The sequence below is a fragment of the Rhinoderma darwinii genome, chromosome 3 (assembly GCF_050947455.1).
Source record: "Rhinoderma darwinii isolate aRhiDar2 chromosome 3, aRhiDar2.hap1, whole genome shotgun sequence".
NCBI lineage: Eukaryota > Metazoa > Chordata > Amphibia > Anura > Rhinodermatidae > Rhinoderma > Rhinoderma darwinii.
This window is the reverse complement of record NC_134689.1, coordinates 58,885,903-58,912,740: the sequence shown is the minus strand read 5'-3', so window position 1 is coordinate 58,912,740 and position 26,838 is coordinate 58,885,903. Positions and strand designations below refer to the sequence as shown.

The window sequence follows — 26,838 nt, the reverse complement described above, 5'->3', positions numbered from 1 at the left end:
CAGGGGCTGGTGTAGCAGACGTCCGGGGGCTGACGTATGGCGGTTCCTCATCCTCACTTTATGAGGAAGAGGAGAGGTAGAAGAGGGTTTCTATGTAACTTTCGGGCTCGCTGTCCGAAGCAATAATGGCATATGCCTCCTCAGTCGTAAATACTCTACGGACCATTATGCTCTTTATCAGATAGGTATGTTGTGTGAATGTTCTACTACAACACGTGTAGTATGTTGAATCTGTAACCAGCAAAAACTTTTTATTGTGTTTAGTAGTACTAGTAGAGTTTTATACTAGAGAAGTTTTTTTTAGAAAAAAAATTAATAGCAAGGTTTGAATTATAAATCAGTGATGGTGATGTCACTAATCAGCCACAGGGACTCAAATTTGGAGTATGCCTCACTAATATGAAATGGTCCAAAAAAAACAAAACTTGGCATCTAGATTATAGATAAGGGATGGCAATGTCACTGAGCTAGGGCGTATGCTTCATTAGCAAAACCTACCTAACTAAACTCCTATATTTATATTTTTGAGTTTTATATTTTTTATTTTTTTTGTAGTTTTTTTTATTCACTTTTTTAGAACGAAAGAATAAACCAAGTGCTCAGAAAAAAAACTAGAACAAGTCTTGTATTAGGCGACCAGTTATGGCGGTGTCACTGTTCCGCCAGAAGGTGCAGAAGATGAGTTTGCGTCACTAGCATATCCTACCTAACTAAACTCCTATTTATATTTTTGGGAGTTTTATATTTTTTTAATTTTTTTTGTAGTTTTTTTGATAGTTTGTTTTATAACAAAAGAAAACACCAAATGCTCGGAAAAAACCTAGAGCAAGGCTTGTATTAGGCGACCAGTTACGGCAATGTCATTGATCCTCCAGGAGGTGCAGAAGACGAGATTGCGTCACTAGCAAAATTTACCTAACGGCCCTTTTACACCAGCCGATAAGCGGCCAGTGCAGCGAGCGCCGATCAATGAGACAGTGTAACAGGCGCTTGTTTGTGCCTGTCACACGGAGCTATGTATGAGGATGAGCAGTCATTACTCCGATCGCTCGCCTCCATACATTATTATCATGTCGGCAGCGCGTCTCCCTGTCTCCCTGACAACGATAATATTTCACTTTTTTAAAACTATACGACCAGCAGATGATCGAGCATTCGCTCGTTCATCTGCTGATCGCTGCCCTGTTTACACTGAGCAATTATCTACAACGAGCGTTCTGTGAACGCTCGTCTGCACGATAATCGCCCAGTTTAAAACTCCCTTAACTAAACTCCTACATATATTTTTTTGAGGTCTATATTTTCTTGTAATTTTTTTTATCGTTTTTTTTATAACAAAAGAAAAAAAACAAGCGCTCGGAAAAAAACCTACAATGAGGCTTGTATTAGGCTATCGGTGACGGCAAAGTAACTGATCAGAACATAAGATCACAGGACAGCAATACTCGTCCCAGGGTATTACAAAATAAATGAAAAGTTATATTATATATATTATATATATATTATAAATGTCCAAAAAGAAAGTAAGAGAACAAAAAACTCTGGTAGCAAGGGTTTTGAACAGTGATCAGCAAATTATTCAGTTACTTATTTATCAACTGCAGCAACAAAAATAACAGCACAAAGAAAGTGATCACTAGTGATCACTAGGGGGGGGGGTGATCAGGGGCTAAATGGAGGATGGGGTAGTAGTATTATATAAATACAGATCTATAACACACAGCTTTCTAGAACACAACCGCTGTGCTCCCTCTCAGCAACTGCAATGAGGGCGCAGAACGGGATCATAATGTTAAATGACCACCAGTGTTCTATGACAAACCAATATTAGCAATCGCCGACGAGGGACCGGTCTGATTGGTCACTCGGTGATGTATAGTGATTGGCTGCTGTCCATGTTCACTCCCCTCCGACGCCTGTTCCCCGCCTCCAACATGGCGACGGTCAGCCAGTAATGGCTGATCTGTCGCAATGATCGCCGTTGAGGGACCGCTGCGATGGCTCCCCCAGAATTATGCAGTGATAGTCTGCTGTCCAGACAGCACCTATCACTGACTTAAACAGTAATAGTATGTCACAGGGCATCAAGGGGTTAAGGAACGTACTAAATACCAATAGATGCTCAGTCACATGATCAGTGCACTTATCATAAAATGAATCACCATATACTGAGATGCTACATAATGTTGCAATACTGTACAAATACTCATTTGCAATAGGGACTTCCATCAGGCTATCCATCGACAAGAATGTTGCAGGCTGTCCAATTCTGTCCAGTAAAAAAAAAATAACAGTCTGATGAATCTGATGATCCATCCGGATCAGTGCGGCAGATCTATCATATACAGTAGAAACTTCATGACAGCTTCCATGTGGCAAAGGATTCAAATGTTTATTAACACAACCCAAAAATGCATGCATCGTTTGACTCAAACATGCTTGATAATTACTCTTGCGTGAGTCGAAATGTTAGATGTGTTTTTGGGTTGTGTTAAAAAATGTTTAAATTCTTTGCTATATGGATGTGGTCATGAAGTTTCTACTGGAAATGAAGGTCTGAAATAGATTTCTGGACATTTTTGAATTGTGCTTCCTTTGTATTGATGATGAATTGGGCCAGTGCTGTGTGCATCTCTATCTATATAGATCCATCATATCTGTCACGGCTGGCCGAACTGAAAGCATGAGGGATGCCTAACAGAGCCTAATGCCTACTTATACTGTTTACATAAATAATAAAGCTAGAGACAAATATAGCCATCTTGTACTTGTACACTGGGCTGTAAATCTACAGGGTTTTACACTTTTTCGGAAAGACAGGACAAATAGGAAAGGTGGTGGTATATGTCTGTATGTGAGAAATGATATGAAGGCGAGTGTGAAAGAGACAATAGTGGGTGAATACTGTGAGGAGGTTGAAACCTTGTAGGTGGAACTAGAAAGGGAGGTAAACACTGAAAAAATTACTTTTGGTGTAATCTATAGACCCCCCAATATAACTGAGGAGATGGAATATAAACAGATGGAGCGGGCTGCACAGGCGGGTACTGTAGTGATAATGGGAGATTTTAAATTCCGGGATATTAATTGGTGTCATGGTTCAGCTTCAACTGCAAAGGGGAGACATTTCCTCAACCTGTTGCAGGAAAATTTTATGGGCCAGTTTGTGGAAGACCCGACTAGAGGTGAAGCTCTGTTGGATCTGGTCATTCCTAATAACGCAGATCTTGTTGGGAATGTCAATGTTCGTGAAAACCTCGGTAACAGTGATCACAATATAGTTACATTTTACCTATACTGTAAAAAACAAACGCAGGCTGGGAGGGCAAAAGCATTTAATTTTAAGAAAGCCAAATTCCCCAGGATGAGGGCTGCAATTCAGGATAAAGCCTGGGAAGAACTAATGTCAAATAATGGTACAAATGATAAATGGGAGATTTTCAAATCTACTTTGAGTTATTATAGTGCAAAATTTATTCCTATAGGTAACAAGTATAAACGACTCAAATTAAACCCCACATGGCTTACACCTTCTGTGTAAGGGGCAATACATGACAAAAAAAGGGCATTTAAAAAATACAAATCTGAGGGTACATCTGTAGCCTTTGTAAAATATAAAGAGCTTAATAAAATCTGTAAAAAGATAATAAAATCAGCAAAAATACAAAATGAAAGGCAGGTGGCCAAGGATAGTAAAACAAATCCCCAAAAATTCTTCAAGTATATAAATGCTAAAAAGCCAAGGTCTGAACATGTAGGACCCCTAGATAATGGTAATGGGGAGTTGGTCACAGGGGATCAAGAGAAGGCAGAGTTACTAAATGGGTTCTTTAGCTCTGTATATACAACTGAAGAAAGAGCAGCTGATGTAGCCGGTGCCAGTGCTGTTAATATATCAGTTGATATACTGAATTGGATGAATGTAGAGATGGTCCAAGCTAAATTAAATAAAATAAATGTGCACAAGGCCCCGGGACCAGATGGGTTACACCCTAGAATTCTTAAAGAGCTTAGTTCAGTTATTTCTGTCCCCCTTTTCATAATATTCAGAGAATCTCTAGTGACTGGTATAGTGCCAAGGGACTGGCGCAGCGCAAATGTGGTGCCGATTTTCCAGTAAGCTTAACATCCATCGTGGGGAAAATGTTTGAGGGGCTATTGAGGGACTATATACAGGATTATGTGACAAAAAATAGTATTATAAGTGACAGCCAGCACGGTTTTACTAAGGACAGAAGTTGTCAAACTAACCTAATCTGTTTTTATGAAGAGGTAAGCAGAAGCCTAGACAGAGGGGCCGCTGTGGATTTAGTGTTTTTGGACTTTGCAAAGGCATTTGACACTGTCCCCCATAGACGCCTAATGGGTAAATTAAGGACTATAGGTTTAGAAAATATAGTTTGTAATTGGATTGAGAATTGGCTCAAGGACCGTATCCAGAGAGTTGTGGTCAATGATTCCTACTCTGAATGGTCCCCGGTAATAAGTGGTGTACCCCAGGGTTCAGTGCTGGGACCACTATTATTCAACTTATTTATTAATGATATAGAGGATGGGATTAATAGCACTATTTCTATTTTTGCAGATGACACCAAGCTATGTAATATAGTTCAGTCTATGGAAGATGTTCATGAATTGCAGGCAGATTTAAACAAACTAAGTGTTTGGGCGTCCACTTGGCAGATGAATGTAAAGTTATGCATCTGGGTACCAACAAGCTGCATGCATCATATGTCCTAGGGGGAGCTACACTGGTGGATTCACTTGTTGAGAAGGATCTGGGTGTACTTGTAAATCATAAAATCAATAACAGCATGCAGTGTCAATCAGCTGCTTCAAAGGCCAGCAGGATATTGTCGTGTATTAAAAGAGGCATGGACTCACGGGACAGGGATGTAATATTGCCACTTTACAAAGCATTAGTGAGGCCTCATCTAGAATATGCAGTTCAGTTCTGGGCTCCAGTTCATAGAAAGGATGCCCTGGAGTTGGAAAAAATACAAAGAAGAGCAACAAAGCTAATTAGGGGCATGGATAATTTAAGTTATGAGGAAAGATTAAAAGAATTAAACCTATTTAGCCTTGAAAAAAGACGACTAAGGGGGGACATGATTAACTTATATAAATATATTAATGGCAAATACAACAAATATGGTGAAATCCTGTTCCTTGTAAAACCCTCTCAAAAAACAAGGGGGCACTCCCTCCGTCTGGAGAAAAAAAGGTTCAACCTGCAGAGGCGACAAGCCTTCTTTATCGTGAGAACTGTGAATCTATGGAATAGGCTATCGCAGGAGCTGGTCACAGCAGGGACAGTAGATGGCTTTAAAAAAGGGTTAGATAATTTCCTAGAACCAAAAAGTATTAAGTCCTATGTGTAGAAATTTTTCCTTCCCTTTTCCCGTCCCTTGGTTGAACTTGATGGACATGTGTCTTTTTTCCGCCGTACTAACTATGTAACTATGTAACTATGTAACACACAAATGATTACAAAATTGCACATAAAATACATAAAATAATGTGCCACCTTCTATCTACAAATTATTTCACCATATACTGTATAAGAAAGGAATAAAAACATTTTGCTGAATCAGGTCTTGCTAGCATGCAACCTTCAAGGCTATGCGCCGGCCACATGAGTTCCTCCCCACCAAACCTATCACACCATGTCCTGATAAACCTATATCTATGCTGTAGCATCAACATTGCCGTTCTCTATAAATAAGGGGTTTCACCCTGAAGAACAATCCTAGACCCAATGTCCCTCCATCATCAAATTTTACAGTACACAATATGCATTTCGTTAGGAAGAGTTCTCTGGGCATCTGCAAAACGCAAAGCCTAGATTCGTCCATCAGACTAACAGAAAGTGAAAGGTGATTCATCACTCCACAGAACACGTTTACACTGCTCCTGAGTCCAGTGGCAGCATGCTTTACACCACTGCAGAAGTCGCTTGGCATGTAACATGCTGATCTTAGGCTTATATGCAGCTGCTCAACAATGGAAACCCATTCCATGATGCCCCTAACGCACAATTATTGTGCTGAAGTTGCTTCCAGAGGCAGTTAGGATCAGAGGATAGGCAATTTTTACATTCCAGGCGCTTCAAAATGCGTCTCGTCCACCATTTTTTGTGATCTACGGTTCTGTAGCTGAGCTGCTGTTACTCCTAGACACCTTTACTTAACAATGATAGCAATAACAGTCGACTAAGGCAGATCTACCAGATCAGAAATTCCCCAAGCTGACTTGTGGCAAAATTAGCATCCAATCCTGCAGAGAACACAGGGGTTAATTGGGGTGATCTGTTACATTTTTGGGATGGTGAACATTGTGTATATATGTTTAGTGTTCCTTTAACCCTGTAAACCTCCTCCCCCCTGTGTACGCCGCTCTGACAAGGAGATTAGGTTCACGCCCCGTTGATGCTGGGTGGTGGAGACAATCCAGTTGTCAGTTTATTCATGAAGTAGCATATAGGCTGCCGAAATGAACGGGACTGATTGCTGGGGAACAAAGGCACATAGAGAGATTAAAATCATGGGGGAAGGCAGGAATCCAGGTATGGTGGCAATTAAACTTTTTTGGGACATGACAGGTCAACTTTCAGTGCACATCTAGAATTGGCCCTTGGCTTTCAAGCAGTGGCTGGTCTACAAGTCCTATATTTCTTTATCTCTCCTGGCATGTTAATTGTATCCCATGCAACTGAGATATCAAAACATGCCCTTGTCACAGTCCACAATAAATATTTGCAGCCCTACACACATAGGCTAGGCAGGTAAATCGAGTGAGATGATCTGAACCACATAGGAGAGGTATCGTTACCCCTTAGGGAGCTAGAGTTTGGCCGCAACAAAGTTGGAAACCTTAGACCCTTGAGGGAATAACAGACAACTGTGTTTCTTTGCCATTAGATGTGAAATAACTATTATCCCTGTTCTGCCAAACTAAGTCCTGTTCTCTCATACCACTGTGCACATTATTTATATACAGTGAAATTACTGTGTGCAAAAATCTTTCCTATAACTTCAGAGTGTTTATTATCCATGTACTGTGACATCAGCATGTTTGTTATTACTGTTTTATTACATTAATTTGCACATTATCCCTATTAAGTGATACAATGTGCCCATGAACATAGTGTGCATCATCCCTGTACTCAGGGGCGTAACTAGGAAAGACTGGGCCCCATAGCAAACTTTTGACTGGGGCCCCCCCCCTCCCCTGGGTGTCACTCAACCCCCCTTTGTAGATAGTGCCTTTTTGACAGCCCCCCTGTAGATAACGCCATACAACCCCCCTGTAGAGAACGCCATACAGCCCCCCCTGTAGAGAATGCCATACAGCCCCCCCTGTAGAGAACGCCATACAGCCCACCCTGTACAGAACGCCATACAGCCCCCCCTGTACAGAACGCCATACAGCCCCCCTGTAGAGAACGCCATACAGCCCCCCTGTAGGTAACGCCATACAGCCCCCCCTGTAGAGAACACCATACAGCCCCCCTGTAGGGAACGCCATACAGCGCCCCCCTGTAGGGAACGCAATACAGCGCCCCCCCCCCTGTAGGGAACGCCATACAGCGTCCCCCCTCACAAAAAAATGCGACCTACAGCGTGTCCTACAAAAGACATGTATTCCCTATCCACAGGATAGGGGATACATGTGTGATCGCTGGCAGCGATAAGGAGACCGGGGGACCGAAAGTCCCCCAAGTTCTCCATGACTAACCTCTGACTTCCGGCGTCTGCGCAGCTCACTAAAAATGAAAGGAACGCTGGTCACGCATGCGCACAAGCGCGACCGGCGCTCCATTCATTTCTACGGATCTGCCGACACAGACCCCGGAAGTCCGAGGTTTGTGATGGAGAACTTCAGGGGACTTTCAGTCACCCGTTCTCCCTATCGCTGCCAGCGATCACACATGTATCCCTTGTCCTGTGGATAGGGGATACATGTCTTTTGTTTAATGGTAGAGCGGGGAGATACCTCCCTGCTCTGCCATAGTGTTCAGTGGCGTCCCGCTGTAGCAGCCATAGCGGCTGCTAGCGGAGCCTCCGGCCATGGTGGGGGCCCATGCCGGCGGGCGACATAGGCCCCCCATGCCGCGGGCCCCGTAGCAGCCGCTACAGCTGCTATAGCGGTAGTTACGCCACTGCCTGTACTGTGACATCATATTATATGCTTTACATTTCTGATAGATACGGACCCGCCCCAATGTAGAGAATGAGGTTACCCTGCCGCATCCAGGTGTAAAATTAATGGAAAAAAATTATACAGATAATATATTAGAAAATTGTAGTAAAAGTTTTCATAATACAAAGAATAACCTCTATTTGCTGAAACTAAAATACCCCTTGAACTGTAAGAATTATTCCTATGCAGTGACATCACAGCATGTTCAGATGCATATGTACAGTATATGAGGTGCATATTGTTGCATTTGAGAACTTGTCTAATGGTTCTACTGCTATATAGAAATATACCAGTACTGTAAATTATATGTAAAGTTGGAGGCCCTTGTTGCAGATTTTTGCATCAAGGTCTAGGAACTTAAAATGACGACTTCTGAACTGGGTTATGGTTTACCTTCCTTTGCAAATCCAATGATAAGAAATTTAGTGTACCTATTACATTTTTGTGGTTCATTTACATTCTTATAAGCTGTATTTGAGAACATATTTTTATATTGCAGGCAAGAAGACCTGTCCAAACAGTACACTTCTGGAACTCCCTGAAAAACCTTCACGAGAACAGGTAATGGGAAAGTTTGCTTATGTTTTTATACCACACTTTCCAATAATCCTACCATACTTAACAGAAAACATTATTCAGTACCATAATTCTACACACCTACAGACTGTTTAATATTGTGGTACTTTGAATATAGATAGCATTACTTATTTTTATTCATGAATTTGAGTTATATTATGCCTCAGAGTATGTTAAAAAATTTTTTTTTAGCATTTCTACTGTGCAATTATTGTCCTTTCCCAAACAATAATTCATTTTGATTTTTCTTGGGTTCCTGTTATCAGATTTCAATATGTGAGCAGTGCATCAGTATTTTTCTCCTATGCAGTATGTACTAGATTTATCAACAGAGCACACGTTGGAGTTGGTATTATTTTTCACCACTTTTCTGGTGGAAAATACTCATAAATTAGATGCACTCGGCATGACTCTGAAGCATTGCCCACTTTTCTGACACATACATATATGTTGGAAAAGTGACATAAGGGCTTCATAAATATGGCATTCAGCAGGAATGCCATATTTCTAAATGTATTTCTGAACCTTGCATGTATGTTTAACAACTGAGGTTCTGTAGAGGTTCTGCCTACTTCCCCATTCTTATTTCAGTGTTGATGTCAGCTATAGATATAAAATGCACTGCTTCAAAAAGTTTATGTTTTATAGATATTCTTATTATAAATAGGACCTGTCACCTCTCCTGATTTTTCTGTTTAGTAAATAATCTTTTCTCAGGACTCTACGTTGTGCCATTCCTCGATTAGTCCTACTAGAAATATTCACAAACTGACAATGTCCTATCAGTGCTGTTAGAGTATGACACTCAGTTGTCAATGTATTCATACATTTCTGGAGCAATAATAGAGGAATGGCATAACAAAGAGTTCTAAGAAAATATATTCTGGAATTGTTATATTATGGAGAATACACGTATTTACTAAAATGGACATTTCAAGAATGGTAACAGGTCCTGAAGATTGCCAGTGCTATTTTATTATTAAGCATTAAAGTGTTAAAATTGTTAAAAACCAAATCACAGTACAGTTAAGGCTTCGTTCACATCTGCATCGAGCTTTCGTTAATGCGTTCCGTCAGACCTGTCCGTCAGGGGAATCCATGAACGGAAACCAAACGGAAACCATAGCTTTCTGTTAGCATTACTATTGATTTCAATGGTAATGCTTCCATTGTAAACGGTTTCTGTTTGTCTCTGTTCCGTAAGGTTTCTGTTTCTTTGGTGTAATTAATGGCGTAGTTGACTGCGCTATTGATTCCACCCAAAAAAACGTAAACCTTATGCAACAGAGACAAACTGAAACCATTTGCAACGGAAGCATTACCATTGAAAAGAAAGGTCAGACAGAACCCATGAACGGAAGCCCGACGCAGATGTGAACGAAGCCTTATATTGAATTTTAAGCCTTGCTAGTTTTATATTTTGTTATGTTTACTTTGATGTATTTTATCTTTCAGTTAAAAAATAAATTCAGAAAGAAGATCCCTAAAGAAACTGAAGCAGCAAATATTCTCATTGGTGAGGTAGACTTTTTGGCTCGGCCATTTGTTGCTTTCATTCGACTAAAGGATGCAGCTGTACTTGGCACTTTGACAGAAGTGGCTCTTCCTACTAGGTAATATCTGTGGTTTCCTAATGGTAAGGTGAACGTCTCTTAATAAATGTATCGCATCTTTCAGCTGGCCACACTCAACAATTGTGGCATAACAAACATGGCTGTGTGCCATCCTTCCCCCACATTTAACATGAATTTAAAAACATGTGTACTTACCGCTCCTCTTCGTTCCACAGCATGCCGTGACTCATACAAGTTCTTGACGCTGAGCAGTGTTGGAGCCTTATATGTGACGCAGCACTCAACATTCTGAGTGCTGTGTCACATACAATGATCTGATGCTTCCCGGCATCAGTACCTTATATGAGCTGCGGTCTGCAGTGAAAACCTGAGGGGAACCAGAGGGGAGAATTGAATAGGAGCGGTTAGGTGAGCATACATAATTTTTTTTTTTAATAAACTGATAGAAAGAGAGGTAAGGGAGTAGTCTGATTATAGGGGGCAAGGCACTGGGCCCAGCACAGGCTCCTGCCTTTCTACGCTCCACAGAGTGAGATTTCCTCTTTAATTTACACCAGTTTTCTGTTGTATATTATAATAAATTTGTTGGGTAGTGGTAGCCCTGCTACTTTTTCTGAACCATGCCCATTTTTCCAAATGTGGTGAGCATGATACAAGCATGAGGCAAATGCGAGAAACAAAGCTCTTATATACCGTACTGTGCAAAAGTTTTAGGCAGTTGTGGAAATATGCTTCAAAGTAGAAATGCTTTAGAAAAAAAAAAAAAAAAAGGAGCGTTAATATTTTTTTGTCATTAACAAAATGCATAGCGAAGCATCAAAAGAGAAATCAAATCAATATTTGGTGTGACCTCCTTTTGCCTTTAAAACAGCATCAAATCTTCTAGGTACACTTGCACACAGTTTTTGAAGTTAACTCAAAAGTGATGTTATTCCAAACACCTTGGAGAAATAACCACAGATCTTCTGTGGATGTTGGCTTCCTCAAATCTTCTGTAAAGGATTTGCCTGACACAGCTTCTGTGTCGACGTCCGTGGTTAATCAGCCTGCATCTGTTCCTAGGTCTGCTAGAGTGACTCGATCTGCTACCACTCAGGCTTGTAGGCTGAGGAGTGGGAGAGCCTATCGCAGCCTGGCCAGACGGTTCGTACCACATACACTCCTGGTTTGACTCGGCTCGTCCACTACTCCGTTGCTCACGGTGTTGCCGTGGGCAACTGCCCCATTTCCCTTGCTTCTGTGTACCCTTGTTTTGTTTGTCTGTCGTGCACATATTGAGCGTAGGGACCGTCGCCCAGTTGTACGCCGTCGCCTAGGGCGGGCTGTGCAAGTAGGCAGGGACTGAGTGGCGGGTAGATTAGGGTTCACCTGTCTGTCTCCCTATCCTGACATTACATAATCACAGGCCCATATACCTTTTCTACCCTGGTCCCTGAAATACTATGGACCCCCTTGAGGCCCTGGCTGAGCAAATGCAGGGTCTCTCCCTACAGGTCCAAGACCTGGCTCAGAGGTGCAACCAGCATGATGCTACCCAGGTAGTGCCCTCCACCTCACCTCTTGAACCCCACCTCAAGTTGCCTGACCGGTTCTCAGGGGACCGGAAGACTTTTTTCTCCTTTCGGGAAAGTTGTAGGCTCTATTTCCGTTTAAGGCCCTACTCCTCAGGTTCTGAGAGCCAACGAGTGGGTATAATTATGTCCCGGCTCCAGGATGGCCCCCAGGAATGGGCCTTCTCCTTGGCCCCTGACGCCCCTGAACTCTCTTCTGTTGACCTTTTTTTTTCGGCTCTCGGACTCAACTATGACGAGACTGACAAGACTGCCTTTGCCGAGAGTCAGCTGGTGACCTTACGTCAGGGTAAGAGACCCGTTGAGGAGTACCGCTTTAGCGGTACGTCTTGACCGACGTCTCAGGGAACGACGACTTGAACGTTTTTGTGCCTTCTCCTCTGGCTCCTCTATGATGGCTCCCGAGGTTCCGTTGCTTTGTTCTTCCACGGAAAACTCGGATGAACCAATGCAACTTGGGGCCTCCGTGTCTCCCCAACAACGTAGAGAGTTCCGCAGGAAAAATGGCTTCTACTGTGGGGATGACAAGCATCAAGTGAACGACTGTCCTAGGCTTAAGAATAAGCAGCCGGAAAACTTCCGCGCCTAAGTGACCATCGGAGAGGTCGCTTGGGCGCACAGGTATTTCCCGTATACATGAAACCTAATAGGATCTTGCTTCCCTTTCAGGTCTCTTTTTATGGTAGGTCTGCCACCGGCAGTGCCTTCGTGGATTCAGGGTCTTCTGCTAATATTATGTCTGTGGAATTTGCTATGTCTCTAGTTATGCCATTGATTGATTTGCCTAAACCTGTGCCGGTAGTGGGTATCGACTCCACTCCACTTGCTAATGGTTATTTTACGCAGCATACCCCTGTTTTTGAACTCATTGTGGGCTCCATTCACTTGGAGCAGTGTTCGGTGTTGGTGATGCAGGGATTATCGTCTGATTTGGTTTTAGGCCTTCCTTGGTTGCAGATGCATAATCCCACGTTTAACTGGAATACTGGGGATCTTACTAAATGGGGTAATGAATGCATGACGTCCTGCTTTTCTATTAATTTGCTTTCTCTCGCTGAGGAGGTAAACACTCTACCTGAGTTTATTCAGGATTTCGCTGATGTTTTTTCTAAAAAAGCTTCCGAAGAGTTACCTCCTCATAGAGAGTACGATTGCGCAATCGATTTGGTACCAGGAGCTAAGCTCCCTAAAGGTAGGATATTTAATCTCTCTTGTCCCGAACGTGAAGCCATGAGAGAATATATCCAGGAAAGCCTGGCCAAGGGTTACATTCGCCCCTCTACTTCTCCGGTATGTGCTGGCTTCTTCTTCGTAGGGAAGAAGGGTGGTGGTCTTAGGCTGTGCATCGATTACCGAAACTTGAATAAGGTCACTGTAAGGAACCAATATCACCTTCCTCTGATCTCTTCAATCAGGTTCAGGGGGCCCAATGGTTCTCTATGTTTGATCTTCTGGGGGGCTTACAACCTTATCCGAATCAGAGAAGGGGATGAGTGGAAGACTGCGTTTAACACGCCCGAAGGTCATTTCGAATACCTCGTCATGCCCTTTGGGTTGTGTAACGCTCCCGCGGTCTCTTAAAATCTCATTTATGAAATTCTGGAAGACTACCTGGGGGTATTTCTTGTAGCACACCTTGATGATATACGTGTGTTTTCCAAGGACTGGTCCTCCCACATTGAACATGTCAGGAAGGTGCTCCAGGCCCTTCGGGAAAACAAACTCTTTGCTAAAACCGAAGTATGTGTGTTTGGGGTGCAGGAGATACCATTTTTGGGTCAAATCCTCACTCCTAACGAATTCTGCATGGACCCTGCCAGGGTTCAGGCTGTGGCTGAAAGGGTCCGACCTGCCTCCCTGAAGGCTTTACAGTGCTTCTTGGGGTATGTTAATTATTATAGGAGATTTATTGCTAACTTCTCGGTCATCGCTAAGCCTCTTACGGACCTTACTCGCAAAGGTGCCGATCTCCTCCACTGGCCTCCGGAGGTGGTCCAGGCTTTTGAGGTCCTTAAGAGGTGCTTTATCTCTGCCCCAGTGCTGATTCAGCCTAACTAGATGGAGCCATTCATCGTGGAGGTTGACGCCTCTGAGGTGGGAGTGGGTGCTGTCTTGTCCCAGGGTACTAGGTCTCTCACTTATCTCCGTCCCTGTGCCTACTTCTCCAGGAAGTTCTCCACCACGGAGAGTAACTATGACGTTGGCAACCGCGAACTCTTAGCCATTAAATGGGCATTTGAAGAGTGGCGCCACTTCCTGGAGGGGGCTAGGCACCAGGTAACGGTCCTTACCGACCACAAGAATCTGGTTTTCCTAGAATCTGCCCGGAGGCAAAACCAGAGACAAGCTCGATGGGTGTTGTTTTTTACTAGATTCAACTTTGTGGTCACCTATAGGGCTGGGTCTAAAAATATTAAAGCAGATGCGCTGTCGCGTAGCTTCATGGCCAGCCCTCCTCCGGAGGAGGATCCTGCTTGTGTTTTGCCCCCAGGGGTAATCATATCCTCTGTTGATTCTGACTTAGTCTCCAAAATTGCGGCTGATCAAGGTTCAGCTCCTGAGAACCTTCCTGAGAATAAGCTGTTTGCTCCCCTGCAATTCCGGCTAAGGGTACTCAGTGAGAATCATGACTCTGCACTATCTGGCCATCCAGGCATCCTGGGTACCAAGCACCTAATTTCTAGAACCTATTGGTGGTCTGGGTTGCTTAAAGATGTTAAGGCCTACGTCGCCGCTTGTGAAATTTGTGCTAGGTCCAAGACTCCCAGGTCCCGACCAGCGGGCTTACTATGTTCTTTGCCCATTCCCCAGAGACCTTGGACCCATATCTCTATGGATTTTATCACCGATCTGCCTCCATCCCAAGGCAAGTCGGTGGTGTGGGTTGTAGTAGAACGCTTCAGTAAGATGTGCCACTTTGTGCCCCTTAAGAAACTACCCAATGCCAAGACTAGAGATGAGCGAACCGGGACAACCGAACCCGGTTTCGGTCCGAACATCGTGAAAAGTTCGGCTCACGGCGAATCCAAACTTCACCGGGTTCGGCCGAACCCGTTTTGACCGAACCCGGCTACATTTTGGCGCCAGCCACATGTTAGATCTAAAATGGAGGATTTCAAAATATCACCTGACATCAGGCTACCCCATAATGCCTTGCAAACGGCTCTCCCAGCCAATCGGGAGGCAGCATAGGGGCGGGCTCAAGCCTGCAATAAAAGTCTATGCACGGAGCTCAGCGGCCAATTTAGAGACAGGAGCTGTAGGGATAGCATCTCTGTGCAGTAATGGAAAGCTTTAGGAATCTAAAAGCCAGGAATCCAGCAATCGCAGGGGCTCATCCACTACAGCAGGAGTCTACTCTACTCTCAACATCCAAATTGCAATACAAATTCTCCATTTTCCATTTGCCATTCTTCATTGCCATTTGCCAATCCAGTGTGTGAGTAAGCTTTTATAAGGGGCTCATCCCCGTTGCATGGGTTAACATCCAACTTGCAATCCAGGCAGGCAGCTGTAGTACTACAATGCCCAGCATTCCCTGAGTGCACCGTGGCTGATAGAAATTCTCATTCATTGCCATTTGCCAAGCCAGTGTGTGAATAAGCTTTTAGAAGGGGCTCATCCCCGTTGCATGGGTTAACATCCAACTTGCAATCCAGGCAGGCAGCTGTAGTACTACAACGCCCAGCATTCCCTGAGTGCACCGTGGCTGATAGAAATTCTCATTCATTGCCATTTGCCAGGCCAGTGTGTGAATAAGCTTTTAGAAGGGGCTCATCCCCGTTGCATGGGTTAACATCGAACTTGCAATACAGGCAGCCTTTGTAGTACTACAATGCCCAGCATTCCCTGAGTGCACAGTGGCTGATAGAAATTCTCATTCATTGGCATTTGCCAAGCCAGTGTGTGAATAAGCTTTTAAAAGGGGCTCATCCCCATTGCATGGGTTAACATCCAACTTGCAATACAGGCAGCCTTTGTAGTACTACAACGCCCAGCATTCCCTGAGTGCACAGTGGCTGATAGAAATTCTCATTCATTGCCATTTGCCAAGCCAGTGTGTGAATAAGCTTTTAGAAGGGGCTCATCCCCGTTGCATGGGTTAACATCCAACTTGCAATACAGGCAGCCTTTGTAGTACTACAACGCCCAGCATTCCCTGACTGACTAGCACCTTATGAGTCACTGATTTTCCGCCAGTCCGAATAATATTTTATAAGGGCCTCATTCCTCTAGTAGGGGAAGGGGTTTTGATTCAACTTGCTGCACTCCAGCAGTGAAATGTCCAGTAAAAAAAAGGTTGTGAAAGGATGGGGTAGAGGAAAAAACACCCATGCCATGTCCTCTTCCAGTCCAAATGTTGGATCTTTGGTGCCAGACCCAGTACCAGCATTTTTGGCACAAGACATGTGCCCAGTTCTACTAGTAGCAGCAGCCATGTGCCTGCTGGTAGTAGTAGCAGTATTAGCAAGCCAGACTTGTCCATCTCCTCCGGTGGGCGGGTTAGTTTAGACAATACGGCCATTGTGGACTGGTTGGCTGGCTCGCGGTCATCTCAGCAGGAAGACTCTGACGATCTGGCTTCAAGCCAGGTTTCGTCGTTGGATTCCAGATCCTCTACAGTTCCTTCGCACAGTGACAGAAGTAATATGGGTATTTCTAGCGTTTCCATTCCATCATCTATGTCTTCACTCCCCTTCCTAGCGGGAAGCCATCTTTCCTGAGAGTCCTAAGAGACATCTCCTCGGGTCCGAAGGAAGATACTGAACAACATAGTGATGATGATTTGTTTTCCGCGAGTCAGCCAATGGAGTGTGTTGCGGCGGTGGAGGTGGAAGCGGTGTCCGAGACGCATAGCTGTGGTAGTGGGGGTGTTGGTGGTAGCCGTGGTGGCAGACGCAGTAATGAGGGGGGGGCATGGAGCCCGCCATGATGTCACATCACATTCACAACACAGTGACAGAAGTGGCGGGGATGATGAGGAGGGCTATGATGATGATGTTGTTTTAGACAGGATGTGGGAACCAGGTGACGAGGTGATGACGGCGTCAGAGGAGGAGGGTAGTAGTGGCGGCACTGGCAGTGATAAACAGCCAAGCCGAGGTAGGGGCAGAAGTAAATCTGCAAAACGTTGCAGCGGTAGAGTCAGCTCAGGAGCCGGTGACGGCGACACTGCTGCTACTGGTGTAGGCTCCCGAAAAAAGCCTGCCAGACAAGGGGCAAGCTCGGGTGGTGGTGGTGGATGTGGTACTACCTCTTTACGGTACTCTGCCGTGTGGCAATTTTTCTGTACCTTCCCGGAGGACGAAAACATGGCACAGTACCGTATCTGCAAGCAGAAAGTAAGGCGTGGGCAGGGCAGCAATGTAGGAACTACCGCTCTACGTAAACACATGGAGCGGCATCACAAGGCCATGTGGAACAATCGACATGCCCCACCATCATGTACATCTAATGAAGACCCCTCTGCCGCTGCTGCTGCTGCTGCTGCTCCAAGTCCCTGTCATCTAAGTAGTAGCCAGGCTTATCCACCATCTCGTTGTCCTCATCATCACGGTCATCTAGTGCTCCTCCTACGTCCCGTCAGTTATCCATTACGGAATAGTTGTCCAATAAGCAACAATACATACCCAGTCATCCACTTGTCGTGCGGCTTAATTCACACCTGGCTAAGTTGTTGGTGGTGCAGTCGCTGCCGTACCACCTGGTCGACTCCGCCGGCTTCAAGCAATTGATGGCGTGTGCTCAGCCTAGGTGGCGAATACCTAGCCGCCATTACTTCTCCAAAACAGCTGTCCCTGCCTTGCACAAGCACGTGGAGGAAAAGGTGGGCCAGTCCTTGCAATTATCCGTGTGCAGCAGGGTACATGCCACCGTCGACACGTGGAGCAGCAACTATGGGCAGGGACAGTACATGTCTTTCACGGCCCACTGGGTCAATATTTTGCAGTCCGATGCACCACCGCAGCCAGTGGCGTAACTACCGCCGTAGCAGCAGTAGCGGCTGCTACGGGGCCGCTATGGCTGCTACAGCGGGACACCACTGAACACTATGGCAGAGCAGGGAGGTATCTCCCCGCTCTGCCATTAACTGGTTCCCGACCGCTGGCTGTATTTTTACGGCCAGCGGTCAGGGTCCTTAAAACCCGAGCCATAGACTTTCTACGGCTCGGGTTTTAACTTGCTGCCCGCGCGATCGGGCAGCTGAATGTCGCGTCTCCGGCTGTCAGTGACTGCCGGGGACCCTGAGGAGAGGATAGAAGCAGCTTTCACTGCTTCTGTCTTCTCTGATCACTTGTACACAGCGCTCAATGAATGCTGTGTACAGGAATAGAGACAGCAGCAACGGCACTATCTCTATTCCTCCCGGTGATCATGTGACTGGTCAAATGATCGCCGGGTGCCGTTAGTGGCAGACTGCTGCTGGGTCTTACTAGACCCAGCACAGCCCTATTAGTGACAATCGTCACTATGAGAGGGCTGATTTCCCCTGTAACTGGGGCTGCTGTGCAGCTCCAGTTACAGTGGAAAAACATGGTGTAAAAGAAAGAAAAAAATATATAAAGTTCCCCAAAGGTCTTCTTTGACCTTTGGGGGACAAACCATAGTAATAAAAAAAGAATAAAGTAAAGTGCAAAAAAAATTTAAATAATAGACACACATAAAATACCCACCCCAAAAAAAAAACGTTCCCCCCCCCCCGCCAATCATTGTTGTAACGCTAGCGCTGACCCAATTACCCTAATATAGACATGTAATATATAAAAATTTACGGTAGACAATGCCGATCACAAATAAAAGGTCTATTTTAGGGTAAAACTATGTTATTACCAAAAAAAAATAGCTGAAATGTAAAAAAGCTTATTTTTTTACTATTATTTTCAAACTTTATGAATAAAAATTCTAAAATAGCAAAAATGGTGTGTATAAAAACGATAAAAAATGAAACCTGCATTGTCTAGGGAAAAAACGTCGTAAAAATCACGTGTTTAGCCCAACAAATAAAAAAGTTATAGCCATTTAACTAACACGTGCTAAAAAATGGCTAAACGGTGTCTTGTCCTGAAGGCGCAAAATAGAGCAAAAGACATGTATCCCCTCTCCACGGGATAGGGGATACATGTGTGATCGCTGGCATTGATAGGGAGAACGGGGGACTGAAAATCCCCTGAAGTTCTCCATCACAAACCTCGGACTTCCGGGGTCTGTGTCGGCAGCTCCGTAGAAATGAATGGAGCGCCGGTCGTGCTTGTGCGCATGTGTGACCCGCGCTCCTTTCATTTTTATTGAGCTGCGCAGACGCCGTAAGTCAGAGGTTTGTCATGGAGAAGTTCAGGGGACTTTCAGTCCCCCGTTCTCCCTATCGCTGCCAGCGATCACTCATGTATCCCCTATCCTGTGGAGATCCTGTGGAGAGGGGATACATGTATTTTGTAGGAAACACTGTAGGTCGCAATTTTTTGGGAGGGGGGACGCTGTATGGTGCTCCCTACAAGGCGTTCCCTACAGGGGGGGGGGTGGCTGTATGGCGTTCCCTACAGGGGGGGAGCTGTATGGCGTTCCCTACAGGGGGGGCTGTATGGCGTTCTCTACAGGGGGGGATGTATGGCGTTCCCTACAGGGGGGCTGTATGGCGTTCTCTACAGGGGGGGCTGTATGGCGTTCTCTGCAGGGGGGCTGTATGGCGTTATCTACAGGGGGGCTGTATGGCGTTATCTACAGGGGGGCTGTATGGCGTTCTCTACAGGGGGATGTATGGCGCTATCTACAGAGGGGGGGCTGTATGGCGTTATCTACAGGGGGGGCTGTAAAAAAGGCACTATCTACAAGGGGGGGTTGTGTGACACCCAGGGGAGAGGGGGCCCCAGTCAAAAGTTTGCTATGGAGCCCAGTCTTTCCTAGTTACGCCCCTGACCGCAGCAATGCCAGGCATTACCACCTCCACGCTTGTATCTTTCTGGTTCAACTCCGGACACCAGGCGCCTACCATCCTCCTCCTCCTCCTCCTCCTTGCCCTCCTCAATGGAGGTCTTCCTGTCCCCGACAGGACACAGCGTATCTTCCACTCCTCCTCCCTCCTCTTTTCATAGGTGCAAGGTGAAGCACCACAACGCTGTCTTACACCTGCTGAGCCTGGGCGAGAAAAGCCACACAGGGCAGGAGCTACTTGTGCATCAAGGAGGAAATCGCACGCTGGCTGTCTCCTCTGAAACTCACACTGGGCAATGTTGTCTCTGATAACGGGAAGAACGTTGTGGCTGCACTGCGTCTAGGTCACCTGACACACGCTCCTTGCATGGCACATGTGATCAATCTGGTCATAACACGCTTCTTAAATCATATGTTGGTTTGAAGGGTGTGCTGGCCATGTCCAGGAGGGTTTGCGTTCTCCTTAGACGTTCGTATGCATTTAAGCATGCCCTCCTGGACTTGCAGCGTCAAAACAATCTCCCAGAACACAGCCTGATTTGCGACGTTCCAACACGCTGGTATTCCACCCTGCACATGTTGGACCGCCTGTACGAACAGCGGAAAGCCGTGAATGATTTCCTGATGCAGCAGACGGGCAGCGTTTGGAGCCAGTGTAATTTCGAGCTCAGGCACTGGCAGCTGGTTAGAGACGCATGTCGCGTTTTGAGGCCCTTTGAAGAGGCCACACGATTTGTGAGCAGTGACGCTAGCGGAATGAACGATGTTATGCCGCTAATATTCATTCTGGAGCAAACGCTCACAGCGATGATTCAGCAAAGGAGGGAGGAAGGATCACATCTGGCTATGGATGTTGAGGAGGAGGAGGAGGAGGAGGAGGATGAGGAAACAGGACCTGAAGAGGAGCTGGATTTGGAGATGGAATCACAGGAAGGGATAGGGGACGAGGCAGCCGCACAACATGACAGTGATGATGACGAGTCTGACGACGACCTTGATGATGTACAACCATGGCAGTATGGGGCGGAGATGGAACCAACCGGGCCCTGTGAAACGCTGGCCAGAATGGCGAGCTGTATGCTTTGTTACTTGCGCGCTGACTGTCGTATTGTTAGCATGAAGCAAAGAGATGAGTACTGGATAGCCACACTTTTAGAACCCGGTATAAAGCCAAATGGGGGAGTTTTTTGCGCCTTCCGAAAGGGAGGCAAAATTGGCTTATTATCGAGAGAAGCTATGCAGCCAGCTTGTCACGGCTTTCAAACGGCAAATACCTGCTGCAAGCATGTCTGACCGGGGGGCCACTCTCCGCTCCCCACTGTCTCATCGTTCCACCGCCTCTGGCAGAGCTACCTTTGCAATAGGCGGCAGCAGCAGCGGCAGCAGCAGCAGCAGCCAATTCAGTTTGGAAAATATGATGACAACATTTTTACATCCAATACCCCGACCTGACACACATCATAGTCACCAAAGGGATGTTCACCATCACCAGCACCTAAACAACCAGGTTCACTCGTACCTGGACTGTGCCCTTTCTCCGTCAGCGTCAGAGAGGGTATTCAGCGCGACAGGGGGCTTCGTCACCCCTAAGTGAACAAGATTGTCCGCCAACAGCTTGGAAAATCTCACGTTTCTGAAAATGAATCAAGCGTGGATCGGTGAGGATTTTAAAACCCCTGTGCCTGATGCCACTGATTAGATCTGACATTGCTGCTGCCGCCTGCTACTACCGCCTGCTACTACGGGATTCTGTCCTGTCCACTCTTTTTTTAATGTGCCGCTGTTGGTGCTGCTACTACTTCTACCACCAATCCACCCCCAGTGCCGTCTGCTACAAGCAGGCCTGCCCCACCACAGGGCTTTGTCCTGTGACTGTCCAGTGTCTTTTAATGTGCTGCTACTACTACTACCACCACCCTTGCTGTCCGTTGGCTACCTCTACTACCACCAATACACCTCCACTGCCGTCTGCTACAAGCAGGCCTGCCCCACCACAGGGCTTTGTCCTGTAACTGTCCAGTCTGTTTTAATGTGCTGCTACTACTACTACCACCCTTGCTGTCCGTTGGCTACCTCTACTACCACCAATACACCTCCACTGCCGTCTGCTACAAGCAGGCCTGCCCCACCACAGGGCTTTGTCCTGTGACTGTCCAGTCTCTTTTAATGTGCTGCTACTACTACTACCACCACCCTTGCTGTCCGTTGGCTACCTCTACTACCACCAATACACCTCCACTGCCGTCTGCTACAAGCAGGCCTGCCCCACCACAGGGCTTTGTCCTGTAACTGTCCAGTCTGTTTTAATGTTCTGCTACTACTACCACCACCCTTGCTGTCCGTTGGCTACCTCTACTACCACCAATACACCTCCACTGCCGTCTGCTACAAGCAGGCCTGAGGCCAGCCCCACCACAGGGCTTTGTCTGTGACTGTCCAGTCTGTTTTAATGTGCTGCTACTACTACTACCACCACCCTTGCTATCCGTTGGCTACCTCTACTACCACCAATACACCTCCACTGCCGTCTGCTACAAGCAGGCCTGCCCCACCACAGGGCTTTGTCCTGTGACTGTCCAGTGTCTTTTAATGTGCTGCTACTACTACTACTACCACCACCCTTGCTGTCCGTTGGCTACCTCTACTACCACCAATCCACCCCCAGTGCCGTCTGCTACAAGCAGGCCTTCCCCACCACAGGGCTTTGTCCTGTGACTGTCCAGTGTCTTTTAATGTGGTGCTACTACTACTACTACCACCACCCTTGCTATCCGTTGGCTACTTCTACTACCACCAATACACCTCCACTGCCGTCTGCTACAAGCAGGCGTGCCCCACCACAGGGCTTTGTCTGTGACTGTCCAGTCTGTTTTAATGTGCTGCTACTACTACTACCACCACCCTTGCTGTCCGTTGGCTACCTCTACTACCACCAATCCACCCCCAGTGCCGTCTGCTACAGGCAGGCCTGCCCCACCACAGGGCTTTGTCCTGTGACTGTCCAGTGTCTTTTAATGTGCTGCTACTACTACTACCACCACCCTTGCTGTCCGTTGGCTACCTCTACTACCACCAATACACCTCCACTGCCGTCTGCTATAAGCAGGCCTGCCTCACCACAGGGCTTTGTCCTGTGACTGTCCAGTGTCTTTTAATGTGCTGCTACTACTACTACTACCACCACCCTTGCTGTCCGTTGGCTACCTCTACTACCACCAATACACCTCCACTGCCGTCTGCTACAAGCAGGCCTGGAGGGCTTGTGAAAAGCCATTGCTTGTTGCTTTTACATCAATGTATGGATGAACCCCGGCAGGTATCTGCCAATAAAAAGGGTACATTTTTGGAGGGCTTGTCAAAAGCCATTGCTTGTTGCTTTTACATTACATCTATGTATGGATGAACCCCGGCAGGCATCTGCCAATAAAAAGGGTACATTTTTGGAGGGCTTGTGAAAAGCCATTGCTTGTTGCTTTTACATCCATGTATGGATGAACGCCGGCAGGCATCTGCCAATAAAAAGGGTAAATTTTTGGAGGGCTTGTCAAAAGCCATTGCTTGTTGCTTTTACATCCATGTATCTGTATGGATGAACCCCGGCAGGCATCTGCCAATAAAAATATTACAATACATTTAAGGAGTAAAATAAAGGGATGAACTTTTATTGAAAAAGTTATGCATTGTTATATAACTGTAACTGCACTTTCAAACTTTTGATATGTTATAGAGATATATGGAAAGTTTGGATCGGTGGGGGTCCAGGTGCTAAGACCACCACTGTCACTGAAACGAAGGTGCAGAAGCGCTGAGCACCTTCTGCTGTGATCAGCGCTTCTCATCAGCTCCAGGATGGCTCCCATAGACGTTGTATAAGAGCTGTCTTCAGCATGACAGGAAGTGCTGATCACAGCCAAAGGTGCAAATTGCTCAGCTGAGCACTTCTGCACCTTCGTTTCAGCAATGGTGTGTCTCAGCACCCTGACCCCCACCGATCCAAACTTTTGATATGTCTCTATGAAGCACTCTTTAATTGTACCTTTATTATATAATAACTTATCTTTACTATATCTGTAGTATATTGTTGAGATGCGATCCAGGCATTTATCCAAATTGGAGTTATAATGGACATATTTCCCCTAATATGAGGCAATTGGCAACTACCTGTATTTTAATGTATTTTTTTCAACATTACTATGTTATGAAATCAATTACTAAAAGATGTACTGTAGGGTCAGATTTGACATGATCCACCAACACTCACTTATTGGTTCAATGTTATAGGCTCCATTGCAGCTGTCTTCTGTGGTTACAAGAAGAGGCCACAGTAAAATACGGTCTGCCAGCGGTGACCCTCCAAGTCAGAGAGAGATATATATATATATATATATATATATATATATATATATGAAGGGGGCCACAAAAATCGAAACATCTGAGGATCAACAAGTCTACTAGTCCATCAAACACCACTTCTTGAAAACCTGTATATTATATATGTTTTCTTCTATTTCATCTTTCCTTTGCTAAACAATGTGATACATACTTGTCAGGTGTGTGTGGATTTATAAATATGTACCTACAAAATATATCCATTAAGTATAATATAAACATTATATTCCAGCATCAAAGTATTCTCAACTAGTGTTTATTTTTGCAGATTTATTTTTATTCTTCTGGGTCCAAGAAGAAAAGCAAAAGCTTATCATGAAATTGGTAGAGCCATTGCCACCTTACTCACCGATGAGGTAAACCATTCATTTATTGCGCTATATCTGTAAGTGTGTGTTCACATTTAGGTTGCAGCCTCCGTTAGGGGCCTCCATCGCAGATTCCGTAAAAAATAACGGTAACAATAGCGAGGCATGCTGCGCTGTTGCTTCCGGCAAATCGACGGACACCCTGACGGAAACCTGTTGGAACCTATCAAAGTCTATGGGTTCCGCCAGAACAACGGAATGCTCCGAAGCAGATGTGAACAGGGCCTTAATCAGTTCTTCCTCCACAGTTATGTGATTATTATTAAGACATATGTTTTTATGTCTTATAAATAACTATGACATCTTGTGTAGGGTAAACTAAGGGCACATATAGATGTGGTGGATTTGCTGCGGAATTCAATTGCTGACAGGCCAAAGTGGAAATCCGCAGCAGCCTTTTTTATCCTTTTGGTTTGTATATGTTTTTAGTTAAGTTAGTGCAGACATTGCGGAAATCAACTGTGCGTAAACTATCTTGCAGTGCGGAATTTACATTCCGCAGCATGCATAGTCTGTTGTGGAGAATCAGCAGATTTTCACTGTGGATTTCAGCCTTTGCTGTGCAAAGGCTGAAATCTACGGCAAGTCTGCTTCGAAATTCACATATTGGCGATCCGTCAAATATGCTAATTTTGCTGTGAATTTCCCATGCATTTGCATCCCTGTTTACTCAGGGAGAGGTGCTGTCGAATAGTGACAATTTTCAGCTGATGAACGAGAGTTTGATTGTTCATTGCCTAATCATTGCCCTGTGTGCACAGGGCAATGATGGGGGATAAGCGTTTGTATGAACACTCGTTTGCCTTATCATTAGCCTATGTACCCCTTCCCGACAATTTGTGAGCCTGCTCCATAAGACAAGCGTGTTGGCTGTATGATACAGCCGACACTTAAGTGTAACAAGCTAGTATTGCAGTATATAGTGCAAGCGATCCAACGATCGCTAGTTCAAGTACCCTAGGGGGACTAATAAAAATGCTAAATACAGTTAAAGTCTTTTAGTAAATAAAAATATTAAAAGTTTTCATTTTTGCCCAAAAGCAATGTTTAAAAAAAGAAAAAAATCAACATAACTGGTATCGCCGCTTCTATGAAATCCCGATCTATTCCAATATAACATTACTTAACCCGCACAGTTAGGCTGGGTTCACACGACCTATTTTCAGACGTAAATGAGGCGTATTATGCCTCGTTTTACGTCTGAAAATAAGGCTACAATACGTCGGCAAACATCTGCCCATTCATTTGAATGGGTTTACCGACATATTGTGCAGACGACCTGTCATTTACGCGTCGTCGTTTGACAGCTGTCAAACAACGACGCGTAAATTGACTGCCTCGGCAAAGAAGTGCAGGGCACTTCTTTGCCACGTAATTTGAGCCGTTCTTCATTGAACTCAATGAAGAGCAGCTCAAGATATACGAGCGTCACAGACGCCTCGTATATTACGAGGAGGAGCATTTACAGCTGAAACGACGCAGCTGTTTTCTTCTGAAAACAGGCTGTCATTTCAGCCGTAAATGCCTGCTATCGTGTGAACATACCCTAAACGCTGCAAAAAAAATAAAATGCCAGAATTGTTGGTTTTTGTCACTTCATCTCCCACAAAAAAATTTATAAAAAGGATTGTGACGATCGCCAATCTCCGGTCACGTCACAGGGGTGAACTACACTACTGAGCTTATTAATTTACCACATAAATCCATGCCCACTCACTCTAGATGACAGGATTATGCTAAATTGCTCACATAGGTTTCCAACACCCCAATAATTTATACAACAGTATGCTACCACCACCTATACTTATCTAGGCAATAGGGGCCTACATCTCTATGTTCTCTTACACCAGTTACAATAACAGATTATCCACATGGAACATAAAATACAGGTAACGTTCTTCACCTTCGGAAGTATAAGTTCTGTAAGACTACATGGAAGAGACTTATTAATATTTCAAATTTAATACTCAATAGTGCAGTGCAATACAAAAAATAGTTGTCAGATTAAAAGATGAAAAATATACATACAGTTACGATGCATTCAAACAGTTTATGAAAAAAAAGGGATAAAAGAAACAGAACAAAACTTTACTGATGTACAGCAGTGATATCCTGGATGTGGGGACAGCTGAAAATATGGGCAGTCACTCCAACCGAGATATGGATCCCTAATGACTGACAACTGACCCTCACTTCTCCTGGCATTTTAAACCCAGTCCCCCGTCCCCC

The 26,838-nt window shown here is 45.2% G+C and overlaps 1 protein-coding gene across 1 annotated transcript in view; it reads left to right on the top strand.

The window, feature by feature from the left end:
* SLC4A9 (solute carrier family 4 member 9) overlaps window positions 1-26,838 on the top strand; it is a 369,367-nt gene that overhangs the window by 100,935 nt on the left and 241,594 nt on the right. Inside the window, exons 4-6 of the mRNA XM_075856371.1 lie at window positions 8,702-8,763; window positions 10,234-10,391; window positions 24,510-24,597. Coding sequence (XP_075712486.1) covers window positions 8,702-8,763; window positions 10,234-10,391; window positions 24,510-24,597 — 308 coding nt within the window. The remainder of the gene's footprint in view (window positions 1-8,701; window positions 8,764-10,233; window positions 10,392-24,509; window positions 24,598-26,838) is intronic.